This window comes from Crinia signifera, chromosome 4 (genome assembly GCF_055691185.1).
Source record: "Crinia signifera chromosome 4, ASM5569118v1, whole genome shotgun sequence".
NCBI lineage: Eukaryota > Metazoa > Chordata > Amphibia > Anura > Myobatrachidae > Crinia > Crinia signifera.
The window spans coordinates 177,053,744-177,068,899 of NC_139220.1; the positions used below are offsets into that span (position 1 = coordinate 177,053,744).

The following is a 15,156-nucleotide window of genomic DNA, read 5'->3' on the forward strand; positions in this document are numbered from 1 at the left end:
GTATCGGCTGTGTGCTGTGTCTCCTGCCTTGTAATGTTCCAGGCCGCTTGCTGGTCTTTGGCGTCTTGTAGTAATGTAGTGAATGGATAATATAATAGTGTAGTTTTGTGTGTGTTGTATGTGCAAAATAATATTAATAAATAAAGATGCTTTCTTGGAGACTTGCCGAAGAGACAGATAGCGGCTACTGAGACTGGCTGAACAGAACGAAGAGACTGAGAAGAAAATGAGTTTCACTTTCAAAAAACATATAATGAAATGTTAAAGGGCTAACAATTTACTGCATCCTTAGGCTTTACCTTTACCACCTTACCTTTCATATGCATTCTGGTCCTTTGTCTTCAAGTTAAGAGCGTGGTTTTAACATTTACTATGCAGTCAATGGACAAGCACTAGCAGTTATTGATTCCAGCACAATAACTAATATAAAGTCAATTAAGCAGCTGTCAGATTGAGTTCCTCTATGAAACTAGTCCTGAATTAATTAAACAGACCAATACAATCATAAGCAAGAAGACTTAACTTGGTAGCACCTCTCATTATGTTTAAAAAATATGGTGTGCAGTCGTGTGTCCCCCTACTTTTCCCAATATTTGTGTATATATTGTACACTTGAAGGTAAGGCGCCTTCATTCTGGTACTGGCACCCCTCCAATCTACCCTCAGGAGTGTTAATTAGCACCTATACCTGCATTGCTAACTACATGTTATTATGGGCTCTATTTGAAGGTAATACAAAAATGACACAATTAGGAGCGCTTCCCACGTAAAAAACAAACAAATTGGGACTAATCAATCAATACAACATAATATAATCTTAAACATGAAAAGTAATTTAATAATCTGAGATTCGTAGCAATTAAGTTATCATATTCCAACAATAAGACCTCCTAACAATATACAAAGATATCAAACATTAAATAAAGAAAATAAAAAATATGAAAAAATATATATATGAAATAAAAATCTAGTAATATCTCTGCGACAACTAATGAGCACAATAGTAATGATAAACTGTAGGTACCTGTATTAATTTAAAAAAAAATAATTATCCTGTGCAAACTGATGGTATGTCTTTAATTATAAATGCCTTCAATTATATAAACTTTTCTATTCATTGGGATTAAAAAAGTCATGGAAATATTAATTGTATTATTAAGCGATGCATGTATTTACAGAAGTAAGAAGATTAGGACAACTCCAGCAGAAAACAAAAACTGTCCTATAATGCACGGAACCCTGGGGCTGGTGTCTTTTCATGTAATCCACTTTGTTTCTCCTGTGTTGCTGTTAAACAGAAAATGTTTCCCTGAAACTAGATAAAGACACAAGAATAATTATGTAATATACCTGAAATGCTATTTTTGTTTGCTTTATGTATTATTACACACATACTGTATATGATATCTTACATATCTAATACATCTTAATTGTGACTAGAACAACTAAAATCATTTGCATGTGTGCCTTTAGATTAAACCATCTTTAAAGTAAATTACAGCACTGTACAGTAATTTTTTATAAATTAGCAATGAATCTGTTCCTAGTTTTCTGGATCCAATTGTATTACCGGTTATTGCCTAGACCTAGAGTCTATAATTGGGATCTTGGTTTTGAATTTATGGTAACAGAAACAGAAACCTTATCTGTTATAAGAACTAGCAGTGAGGGATCTTTATCACAGGGGCATTTTAATACAGGCTGGGCCCTCTGCTCTCTGCCTGGAGAAGCAGGGTCTGAGTGTTCAGACCCTACTGTGGATGCACAGATCTTCGGAAAAATGTTGCAGTGGTCTTTTTTCCAGCGATTTCCGTATTATCAGCAGTGTTGAATCTGAGCACTAGAGCGCCCAGACTGCATTGTGCATGTGCATATTACCAGAAAAATAGCATCGCGAACAATGCACCCATTATAAATATGCCACTGCTGCATGAGCAGAAGTAACATTTGGTGAATCTAAAGCTTTTCAATGTTGCCTAAAACATAGCATTGTATCACTGCACTGAGTGTCAAATGCTCAAAGGATTTAAGCTGAGCATGCAATTCTCATTGGGCGCTCAGTAGGCAAGATGTTTATTTACATCATATTGAACTTGAGATCTCATTGTGTGATATGGCAGGCTACTGCTTCTCCATAATCCCTTTGAAAAAGTTGCCAGTTTGGGTGACGAAACGCGTCAGAATACAGAGATTTTTATACATTGGACCTTGGAGCATAACATATGAACTCTCCCTCAATACGGCTTGTAAAGTTGGCGCCATCTGTTAGAGACTTTTGTACCTCCTACACTGGAAAAGTTGTATGGGATACCACCACCATCTTAATTCTTGGGATGCCTACCACCAGTCTGTGAGCCTGCTACTCAACTAGAAGACGGCAACACCACAACACAGCGGCAAAAACTTCCCAGCATGGTTTATGGATACCCACCTCTCCAATTCCCAGTAAAGAATCACACACAAGCAGGAGACTACAATAAGTATATTGCCCGGTCCACTTTTTTATCTTTAAATCTTACCTTGAATTTATATTTCTTTTTTATTTTATTGTTGATATATTAACTCATTTATTCAAGTGTATTGGTCAATAACCTATTGGCTTTATTATGATATTAGATGCAAAATAAATATTGTTATAATTTGTGATACCCAATTGATCGTTTTTTAATTGGTAATAGCACCAACTATATTTATTTTAATTTTTAGTGCTCCACTACCCTTTTTGTTGTTTGATGTTTTTTGTTTATATATTTTCAAGGAATTGACTATTCCTTTGTGTGAGCTGCTTGAATCACACACACCCCACCTCTGGCGCCTGCTTTTTTACCCTTTGGTAAAAAAAAACCCTTATTTCTTTGCTTCTCCATATCTGTCTAAGATGATCTCCGTGTAATGTCACATCACAACACACTCCCAGCCCATTCCTAATACAGGATGCAGAGCACCTTCATACTGTAGGCATAATTTACTGACTCACCCCACCAGAACCAAACAAAGCAATTATGAAAGCAAGTCAGATTCCTGGTTGCATATAGAGAAGAATAAGCAACAGAAAGAAATAAATAATAATGGTACTGTACACTGTAGGTCATTGATACAGACTCCTCTAAATTATTGTGTTCAATTCTGGAGACCATATCTTTGGAAGCATATTAGTACATTAGGGGCTGTACAAAGATGGATAACTAAAATGGTGCATGGCCTACACCACAAAACTTACCAGCAAAGACTAAACAATCTCACTATGTATAGTTTGGAGCAAAGAAGGAAAAGGGGGACATGATAGTAACTTTCAAATATATCAAGGGTTTTAAAAAGGTCAAGAAGGGAGACATTTTCCAAAGGAAGAAAAGTATTAGAACACGAGGACATGCACTCTTAAACTGTGGGGGGGGGGGGGGGGGGGATTATTTTACAGAAAGGGTGGTGGACAAGTGGAATAGCCTCTATAGCCTCCCATCAGAGGCTAAGACAGTAGAGCAATTTAAACATGTACTGGATAGACATAAGTCTAGCCATACAAAGAAATAAGGATTAAAGAGTGTTTGAGATAACAATTATGGTTAAAAATGGCACAGACTTAATGGGTCAATTGGTTCTTATCTGCTGTCAATCCTTTGTTTCTGTTGGAAAGTTGCATCAACTGAGTGGTATGGATCTTAAGGCAGGGTGATATGTGGTACCTAGATCACCAAGTAACCTCCTGTTGGCACTTCTAGTTTGCCCCTGTTGGTACTTCTAGTTTTCTGCTAACCATGGTGAACTTAAAGTGGTCCAAATGATTTTTTACTATATTTTTGCCACTAGGAAGGTGTTCTTTATTGACTTAAAAATTAATTCCAAATGTTCCTCCAAAACTCAGTATTAGCTATTAGTGCTCATAACCATTTAGAAAAGTGCATTTTAAATTCTGATTTTAGTTTAAAATTTCTAGGCTATGGTTTCACAGTGAGTCTATTGAATAAGTCATTTGATCAGGCATTCCCATAATGGTTACAGGTGGAAAAACTTTTTCAATAAGAAACGCACTCTTTGAACTACTATGGACATCTTCTAAACCTGTCCTATCACCGGTCACAGACACAAGTACAGCAGATGAGGACATAGACTAAGGAGGCTCCTCATTATTGTATATCCCCTACAACATTAAGAACATAATGGGCCAAATGTAATGGGCAAGGTATTTACAAGACATCATTTCGGGGAAAAAACGCCTGAGTTCGGCCAGAATCATAGCTTATCCATGTTATACACAACAATATTAGGGTAAATATTAGTTACAGCTATTACTTAACTTCTGTTTTTATAAGATATTTTATCCATTCATTGCTTACCTGGGTCAACAGCACGGCCATCAAAAACATTTGAAGCCTATGTTAAGTAAGAAAAGGGATGTCAAATTCTTACTTAAATTAAGTTAAAAGACAAAATTAATGAAATACTTCAGTTGAAATCAGTACACATATCCTTCAACCTCCACTTTAAAATAAAATAAAATGAAATATACTTGCTGCAGACCACTGGCAAGCATTTATTAGTAAAAGGAGATTTGACACTGCGCTGAACTCCTCTGATGGAGGATTAGTATAAAGGAAATAAGAAGAGAAAAATAAACAAAAGAGCTGCTCTATTGTACTGTATCTGTGTCATAGCTGGGCTATGTGACAGTCTCTCTCCGGCCTCCCCACCAGTCACCCGGGAGGGGGGTCTGGATGTTGCTGCGGGCACTGCTCACTTGACACCAAATGGCCGCCCCACCACTCACCAGTGTCAACCCGGTCCAAAGGGGGAGGTGGGGGTCGGGGATATGTGTGGGCACCACTCACCTGGCTCCAGGAGGGGTGCCTTGATACAAACTGCTGCCCTCCAGTGGCCGGCGCCCCAGGGAAATGCTTAAAGCTGCCTAGTGGTGGCGCCGGGCCTGGATGTTACCCACTGGCAGAAGTCTCAGCCGCAAGTTAAAACAGCGGCAGCTGGACAGGAGAAGCTGAGAGTTACATGTACCTGGCTATTGCCCCCCCTCCCCCCCAACCCCACAGATATTATAAAAATGTAGTATTTGTGCATGTTACAAAAGGGGTTGTGGCTTTGCTGAAATGGGCATGGCCTAGCAGAAGTGGGTGTTACCATAAATGAAAAGACTACCTTACACACACAATAGTGCCCCTGACAACATATTATGCCCCCATAGTAATGTCCCTGACCCCATATTATACCCCTCACAGTTATGCCCCTGTCATAATATTATGCCCCATAGTAATTATGACATCCATGTCATAAAAAAATAAAGACAGACTTACAGCGAGATTTCCTGGTAACAGGTTTGGATTTTCACTGGAGCTGTTATTGTTGTTAGTTGCATTTTGTTTACTGGTCCTAGTGAACAAAAAGAAATAGAAAATCAGTTATACAATTTTAAATGCATATAAATATAACTGTACACATTTTAAATGTAATTAACCCCATTAGTGCCTCCACATGGAATACTTGTTTTGTCCGACAAAGTCCCATTCGATTGTCCAAGTGAAAATAAATAATTGAAGTTTTGTACTTTATAATTTCTAAATGATACTTGGGAGGGGTTTGAAATATATCTACTGATGCGGATACGTATTTTGAAGAAGGATAAGATAAAAAGCTGCCAGAATTTTAGTACTGTATATACATGTAAGTATGTAAATAATGAAAATGGTGCTCCTAAAGTAGAAATTAGAATGTGCACAAACATTTTTACTCTCTCCCACATGATCATGTTAATAAACATATAGTATGTCGATGCAGATTGAGTTTATATTTATTGTTTTCAAAACATTTTTAATGTTTAAAGAATATGAATGTGTATGCATACTCGTAAAGGATAATTGATCAAATGCACATTTTACAGTTCATAACAAATGTTCAAATAATTAGTGATTTTATATGCTCTGTTTTAAAAACCCAGCATTCACTATCCAAACGGTCAGGATGCCATCAGCAAAAATCGGGAAGGATATTGTTAAAGTATTTTAAACCTACACCTATCCTTACCTTTAACTACCTCTCCAGTAGCCTGTCCCTAACCGGCACCTCTGACAGTGTATATGTAAGAATCCGCAACCTTACCCCCCCCCACACACACACACACACACACACACACCCCACAGCCTAAGCCTAACCCTTCCACTAGTGCCTAACCCCATTTCTTACTGTCGGGATGCTGACCATTGGGAACCTACTGTCGTCATTCTAAAGGGCTGATTTTGCCCAATTCCGATGGATCAGGCTGAGAAATCGGAACAAATCGAATCTGTTCAACATCCCTTCCAAACCAATGCACATTGGATCAGAGTAGTTGGGAGGTCGGACAGGCTGCACATTAAATTGATCAGAATGGACCCATCAGTGGCACACCGCAGGAGCTTTTTAGCACCCATGATGTGTTGGGTCCAATCCTACAGTGACTCACCGCTGGCACACACCTATGTGCAGTGGTAGGGTCCATGTGGTGGGCAACGGGATCGTTGGAGTGGGCAGCAGGGTCCATAAGGCAGAGCATCGGGGTCCGCGTGGCAGGGGCGGAGCGGCAGCTGGGAGCTAGCAGCGACATTTGTCGGGAGGCGGGGTGGAAAGCGGCTGGTGAGTTTGAATAAATATTTTGAAATTACGCTAATTGGCTGAGAGAATTCTCTCAGCCAATCAATTGGGAGGCCACTGATCTGGCTGGCCAGTCTTTTCAAAATATATTACATATATACTATATTATTCAAACTACAGTAACTCCCAGCCCCCACTCTGACCCCGCTGCCCAGACTCCCGCCAATGCCTGGACCCTGCTGCCCGCCCCCTGCTGCTGCCAATCACATGCGATTTATTGCATGTAAAAATGATACAAGTGCCAAATTGTTTGTGAGCAAGGAGCAAACTGGTCTGACTTGTCCTAAGGACAAGTCGGAGTAGTGTATGGGGGCCTTAACTGTTGTGATTCTGAACGACAGGATCCTGATGCATCCTTCCAAAACATAAATCTCTCTCTCTATGTTTAAGCCTAATAATAGAATATACTATAACAGCATCAAGCTTAAATGGGTTGGCGTCTGTTATCTGTGGTGACTTTGCTTTGCATTAGTCTCCAAAGCAACTACTTTCTTCTTTTCCTCGTTCGTAATATTATTATTGGAATTCATTTTCATGCTAATTATTAGTTTTTGCTTCTTACATTAGGACTGTTCTTTTGGTTACCCATGAAATAAGCACAATAGAACATAAATCAGCTGAGAGATGTGATATTATGTCAATATTGTTACTTAATAAGATGACAACTTCTAATTCTTACTGTATAGTACTATTTATTCAGTAGTTTTCATGTTTACATTGTGTATAAGACATGTACAGCATATTCAAATTTTAATAATAAATGCTTCTAAGTTCTAAGTTCCTTGTATTACTTACCTTTCAGGGTTTAATTTATTGTCGGAAAAACTGGATGGTTTAGGGTTTTGGTTTCCTCTACACAAAGGAAAATATTTTGCATATTTTGGGACACTGTTAGAAAGTAATTGATATATTATTTAGGACAGAATAGATGAAAAAAATTCAAACCAATTTTAGGTTATTGCACATGTGATGGTAGAATAGGTGAGTATTGAACTGTAACTGCAAAATATCTAAATGTATCTGTGGGTATAAATGGTAACCTTAACATAAAATAAGTTCAATATGAAAAAACATTGTGATACCTATAAATGTACAGTATAATTTAAATGTTCACAATCCGAAGGAAAAACCATCTATTTAAAACTGAGTTAATTTCAAAGATGGAAAAGTGCAGAGACGCAGGATAGTGTTGTTTGTTTCCTGTAATATCTGTTGAATGTAACAGTGTTTTTTGGGAAAACACTGTAACATTTTATTTAGTATGAAGATAGAGGTGGAGTCGCACACAGGCTTGCTGCTATATACATTAAATCAACAGAGTCTGCTTCTGTATCTTATTCATATAGTGATGCAAATAAGACACATTTCTAGCAAAATGATACCTTGCATGAAGCCTGGGCTATCACCTGCACTCATGGGCGGTGGGTACCGGGTTGATAGTCCAATAAAGTGTTAAAAATAGAATAAAAAGCAGTGGGTTCTGTTGTGGAACAAAAGTCCCAGCATGCCTTCCCGCATGCAGGGACATGGAGAACCTGGACTGTCACCTGCACTTGTGAGTGGTGGGTACCGGGTTGAAAGTCCAATAAAGGGTTAAAAATAGAATAAAAAAGCAGAGGGTTCTGTTGTGGAATAAAAAGTCCCAGCCTGCCTCCCTGCATGCAGGGACATGGAGAACCACAAGTCCCAGCATGCAGGGCATTCATGGGCATGCTGGTGCTTTTAGTCCCACAAAAGAACCATTACTCCAATAGAGACAACCACACCAAATAAAGTTTAACTTTATTTATTTATTTACATACATACATCATGCATACATACTAAAATATCTTGAACCCAGAGGTTTGGACCATTTGTCGAGTAGAAATCGATTGCGGACCTAGGAAAAAAAATATATATACCCCCCTCATCCAGTGTAGATTGGTCCTCTTGGGTTCAAGTAGACGTCCAGGGTGTAAAATGAAAAATGCAAAGTACTCGAACACCAAAACTGAGGAGCTGCATGCTTTCACATACAGCTCCTCCCCGAGAATCAGGAGAATCTCCCTGACAATGGGACTCCCCTCAGCCTGCCAGTCTGATAGACTATGCGCTCTTCGTCCATACATGCGCATGTTAAGTATGAACATGTGTGTCTACGGTGGGAACCAGCTAATAGGCCTGACCTTTGTGCTTGAGCTCAATTGATTTTGTGGTCAGGCTGATTTTTTTGGTTCCCAACATAGATGTTATTTTTCTTCATTTTAACTCCTTTGATGCCTACTTGGACCCAAGAAGACCAATCTAAACTGGAGGGGACTGAGGTGAGTATAATTTTTTTCCCCACAGGTCCGCAATGGCCTGCATGCTGGGAATTGTGTTTTTTCAAGTCCCAGCATGCAGCGGAGACAACCCAATGCTTTTTTTAATTCTATGTATAACACTTCATGGACTATCAACCCGACACCAACAAACCAGGGTTGCCAGGGATAGCCCTGGACTTCACTGCCCTAGGGACCCAGCCAGTGCTGACCAGCCACAGGTTGATTCTTTGACCACGGGACCTTATATAAAAAATGTCCAATGGCTGTGACATTACCCTGGTGGATATTGGAGCCCAATGCTGGTTATAAAAATACGGGGAACCCCTAGTCTTTTTGGCCCATATTGGCCTGTCCAGGAGCCAAGTGCTGTTTTTTGCTGTTTTTTTTAATACAGGGAGACCAAAGATCTGTTGTCTCCTGTATTTCTGAAACTAGGAATGGCTCAAACAGCTTGGGGCTTGTTATGCTTTTGGGGGAAACCCACACCATTTATGCATTTATTTATTCTTATTTTTACACAGAGAAGCATCACACGGATCAGCCAGATCCATGTGATGCTTCAGTGTTGGCTTTATTTGGCTGCAGGTAAACTCAGCAGCCAAATACAAATGACTTCACCATCGTAAAATACAAATTCTGTGCTTTGTAAATTTGTAGAGTTCTCAGGCTGAAAATACGGTCAATTGCGGCCGATACGGTTCGTAGCCATTAGCATTGCTGCTTGGCCATTACGGCTGAGGTTAGTAAATTTTGTCCTGTCATTTTTTCAAATACAGCATGTAAACTGATAGTTAGGAGTAGATTGGTTAGTACTTTATATCTCTTCATTCTACTGTATTTCTCTCTAAGCTTTGATAAATCTCAATGAGTTACATTTACTAGATGGCAGTTTGGGTGTCATTTAGAAACTGAAAAAACTGCCTAAATTAACAACATTTAATAGAGGTCAGTTTTGATGTCTAATGAAAAACATTTGTTGATTCACAGCAGTTTCTAAATGACAATGCAATTTTGTTATCAATGTTCGATAATCGATCGCCATGCAAAAGGGATCAGCTCTGAAAAACCTAATGGATATGTCTGCAGAGCCGGTGCAAGGGTTCTTGGCACCCTAGGCAAAACCTCTGCCAACTCCCCCCCCCCCCCCCCATTAACCCATAGGAAAGAGGTATTATTTATTTATTTACCGTTTCTTATATAGCGCAGCAGATTCCATTGCGCTTTACAACAAACAAACTGGGTAAAGCAGACATACATGGAGGAAGGAGGGCCCTGCGGCAAGCCTCAGTTGCGCTCCACTTAGATGGAAGCTAATCGGGTAATGATTATGCAGTTTCCGGCTATGACCACTTTCTGCGCCTCAGGACCCTGCGTCATTGTGCGGCTCGTTGAGACTGATTGTTTCACCCCTATTTAATGTAAGCACCCCTCACTTGCTTTCTTCACCCACACCTTGACAAAGGGGATTGTGTATATATATATATATATATATATATATATATATGTGTGTGTGTGTATATACACACGCAAAGAAGGGGGCACTCACCACTTACATATATGAAAATAATCGTTTCATCTGAATGTATGTCCCTGTATCTTTATATACATATATGTATATACTTGTGGTACGGTCCGGCACTCCGTCTTCATGGGCAACTGCCCCAGTGCCCGTCTCGGTGGACAGTAGAAATGAAGAAAAAGACTGGCACTCGTGGGTCTTTTTTGAGATTGTATTAAACAAACAGTGGAACAACCTATATATATGTATATATATATATTTATACATATATATATATATACACACATACATGTATACATACATGTATACATGTATACACATACACAGCCATACATAGGCTCTGTTATACACAAATACATTATCACCCCCTCCCCAGGCAGCCACTACTTCAAGTGTGTGCCATACCTCCACAACAGCGGGCAGCTGCTCTTGCCCGCAGTTCTGTCACAGTGCCGCGGGTCCCCCCTCCTGCCTTCCAGAAATCGCGGAAACAGTTTTTTTAAAATGATGCAGCCTGCAGACAAGATACCAGCACTGGCGCCGATGACACTGACTAGCTCCGGGGGGAGGGCTGGGATGCGAGCGCTACCTCCCACCGATTACATTGACCAGCTTGAGGGGGAAGGGAGGGGGTGGGGGAGATGCGTGCGGGCGCTACCCCCGCTGATGACACTGACTAGCTCCGGCGGGAGATGGGGTGCAGGCGCTACCTCCCGCCAATGACACTGACCAACTACAGGAGGAGGGGGGGGGGGATTACAGCCTCACCTGCACTTTACATGAAGGCAGGGATGAATGGCCAATGCGTTCCTCCTGCTCCTCGCGCGGCAGCTGCTTTCCTGCAGCTTGGTACCGCCCTCCAGTGGCCGGCGCCCTAGGCAAATGCCTGAAGCTGCCTAGTGGTGGCCCCGGCCCTGTATGTCTGTCCCCCTTTTGGGGTATGTGTTTGTTTTAATGTTTTATTTATATTGTAGTAAAGGTAAAAATGTAATTCTCAACCATCATTGTTTTTTAAGAATAAATTGTATAAATTAGGATACAATAGAGAAAAAAAATGAAGTTAATTCTTACTCTTTCAGGAGACCCCATGCCAACGCATACATGCACAAGATAAAGAGAGCAGCTGTGATTGTTAAAATAGCAGGAAACCAACTATCAGGACGCCAAATATATGAAGATCGGATAAACACGGCTGTTGTAAACTGAAAATACACAATGTACATTTTAATTTGTTATTGCTGACTAATAGGAGTACTACATATTCATAAGTACTAGAACACAGAAGACACATTTTCTGACGGTTAACATGTCTGGAAACAAAAATATGAGTTGCTTAGATACAGTTGTTTATATTTAAGTGGACACGTTCATGTATTTAACATTATTGTAATTGGAAGGATCCATTAGTTTGTTACATTGTGATAATACAGTATAATGATTTTATATTTTGTTTGTTTTATGCAAACAGTATATTTAGCCTGGGGCTTGTTATACACCTGGGGGACTGCACGCCATTTATATGCATTAAATTCCCACTTTCTAGCCCCTGAAGTGAAAATGTAGAAGTTGCATTTTTGTAGTTCCACAGTAGCAATGTGTATTAAGTAAAACAAGGATGTCTTCCTCATAGTCATTGTTAACTTTGTGATAGGCATACTTGGTTATGCTTTCCCAAGATCCCAGCACCCTAGGAACTGAATAAAGCTGCCTAATTGTAGAGCCAGTCAATAATCATTCTTGCAGGTTTCTGCACCATGGGTATAACCCATTTCATGCTTATAGGAGTTTATTTACTAAGATGGGAGTTCTGTTGAAGATGGAATGTTGCTATGGGCAATCAATCAGAATCTACTTATTTATTTGGCACATTCTAGAAGATTATAGATAGAATCTGATTGGTTGCCCATAGCAACAACCCATCTTCAGTAGAACTCCCATCTTAGTAAATAGACTCCAGAGCATTCACAGCTGCTGTGAAAATAGATTGTACAAATGTGGGATTTATTTAGGTTATCATCAGTGTGTATCTATATACAGATGCAATTGGAGTTGCAAGGTTTTGCATACAGATAGGCTTCTGTTTCTTTGGTTAAAGGCAGTATTTGTTATGGATCTGGGAGTGTCCCCGCCAACCCTGACTCCGTTGCCTCTACCTGGAGTCGACGGATGTGTACAGGGCTAGTCTTCACCTGTACCTGTCCCGGCTGTAAGGGCAGATTAGGTCCGCCCAGACTCCATTATAGCCGGGAATTAGGTATTGACAACACGTCCGTCGAGGCCAGAAGAGAACAAGGGGACAAGCTAACTAATGCCCACAAGAGACGGGGAACTCCCAGAACCCCAGGAGAGTGACAACACAGAGAAGATGGAAATCAAGGAAAATACACCCACAGGTAATCTGGATAAGGTAGTACGCAGTGGGACGCAACAATGACAAATAACCAAAATATAATAATACTAAGGGCAACAATGCTCCAAGGGTGGTAACGGGTTAACAGGGGACAGTGAGACCCACGTGAACACACTGTCACATATAAATCTATATACAGATGGATACACAGGGGCCATCCACGGGACCCCAAGGAATGCGTCACCTGCGGCAGAGATAGGACCACGGATGGGACTCTCCATACACAGGATAATGCTACTTCCTCCAAAGGGTTAACGTACTCACAGAGATGGTTTCAGGTACTCAGGAGGGGAGAAGCAAGCTTCACAGGGTAGGAAATGGAGGCAGATCAGAGACCCACAGAGGGACCAGATACACGCTGAGCCCAACAGGACAGACCAATAGACTCTATATCCGGTGTCAGCCTGAGGTTCACCTAAGGATTATAAAGGAGCCTGGTCCAATCACAAGCTGCGGGACCAGCTCCTAATTCAATCATGCAGCAGCTGTGTGTGAATTCTCCCACCTGCCGGTGGCTGCCTGGCGTCCCCGTCGCCTAGGAAAACGCTGTGGCAGCAGGGAGTACAGAGTGGGGCTGTGTCGCGGTTGCCTAGCGACGGCATCCGGAAGTTCGGGCCCGGAAGTGTGCTGGCATCCCGGCTGCCTAGCCACAGCCGGGGCGCACACTCCGGGACCTGTCCGTCGGGCAGGGACGCCGGCGCTACGGGTCCCAACAGTATTAGCTAGGGACCGGGCTATTCTAGTCATGGAAAGGATGTTATTTCTAGATTAACCTGGCGATCGATTGCTGCCCTGGGTTACTATTGGATTGTATGTATCACCTAACATACACAAACAGAATATACAAGAAAAAGGTACTAACAGTATCCTTGGGCGCTGATCTTAAGTGTGTCTCTTAGTAGGTGGGTACCCAAAACACAGAAACAAAAAACCACAATAGTGTATTACCATATGGAGTATACAGTACAATATTATGGGGTCGGTTTCTCAACAAGAATTAAGGGGACTCGTACCCTAAAATTTGGTCTACTGTTCAGGCAGACCAATTAAGCTTTAAAGAGGAGCGGTTCTGTACCCGCATGTGGCCCTGCAGCTGCATCGCACACTGGCAGTAATAACGGCATTGCCAAGTCCTGATCCGCCCCCTGGAACCAAGAGCAGATATTCTGACGTCAAAGGCTGCTAGAACATACTGTGGCTGGACATTTACTCCTTGTACACAGAAATGTTGCAGCCTTATGATGGGTAATAGTCCTGTGGCCCTGTCCCCTCATCTAGAAAACGCGTTGGCCGTGGAGCAGGAGGGGATATCACATTGGACCTTCACCGTGAGAGGCTACAGGGACGCCTGATATTACAACCTGCCTATTTTGTCTACATTTTCTTGTGTGGACATTATAACTCGGTGAGAGTCTGCTGATTTGACCCCCTATGCTGTTGTTGTTTTTACATGTATTGTGAATAAAGCGGTATTACACTATACCAGCTTTTTTATCTTTTATATGCAATTGGGTATGGAGGATTCGGGAAACCTGATGGTGTGAAACCGCTCCCCCCCCAAAGCTTTTGTGGTCTGCCTTAAAACAGTAGACCTAGGAATATGGTACGAGTCTGCTTATTAATTGAAACACAAATTCATGATAAAGTGTCCAAACGATATTACACCATATTAGTTTTCTTTCCTTCTACATGATACCGGGATTGGACAATTGAGACCAGACGGTACAGAACCGCTCCTCTTTAAAGCTTAATTGGTCTGCCTGAACAGTAGACCAAATTTTAGGGTACGAGTCCCCTTAATTCTTGTTGAGAAACCGACCCCATAATATTGTACTGTATACTCCATTTGGTAATACACTATTGTGGTTTTTTGTTTCTGTGTTTTGGGTACCCACCTACTAAGAGACACACTTAAGATCAGCGCCCAAGGATACTGTTGGTACCTTTTTCTTGTATATTCTAGTCATGGTTTCCATTTGTTTTGCCATCCCCACTTATTTAGCTGCTGATATTTAATATTTATTGTTATATGCAGTGGTCTTATGTCAGGACCCATGTTTTAAGGGTTTATGCCCTATAGGGCTCTTCTTATTTTTTTTCTTTTATTTATCTGTCGCTGGCTTATACAGTATTTCTTTCCTCTTCTTTTCTGCTCTTCTTTCCTCTCCCCTATCAGGGCGGGTCTTCGGTGGATCCTCTTTCTTTTTCATAGTCTTTTCGATTCATTATTACTATGGCTCTTAAATTGATCTTCATAAATGTTAATTTAACTCCCCTAAGAAATGTACAGT

At 40.9% G+C, this 15,156-nt stretch overlaps 1 protein-coding gene across 1 annotated transcript in view; it reads right to left on the minus strand.

Moving 5' to 3' along the window:
- Positions 1-934: 934 nt before the first annotated feature.
- The window catches only part of LOC146072999 (cadherin-related family member 4-like), a 145,411-nt gene continuing 131,189 nt past the window's right edge, over positions 935-15,156 (minus strand). The window contains exons 21-25 of the mRNA XM_083180172.1: positions 11,527-11,657; positions 7,429-7,521; positions 5,301-5,376; positions 4,335-4,371; positions 935-1,315 (exon numbers count right to left, since the gene is read on the minus strand). Coding sequence (XP_083036298.1) covers positions 1,257-1,315; positions 4,335-4,371; positions 5,301-5,376; positions 7,429-7,521; positions 11,527-11,657 — 396 coding nt within the window. The 3' untranslated portion in view covers positions 935-1,256. The remainder of the gene's footprint in view (positions 1,316-4,334; positions 4,372-5,300; positions 5,377-7,428; positions 7,522-11,526; positions 11,658-15,156) is intronic.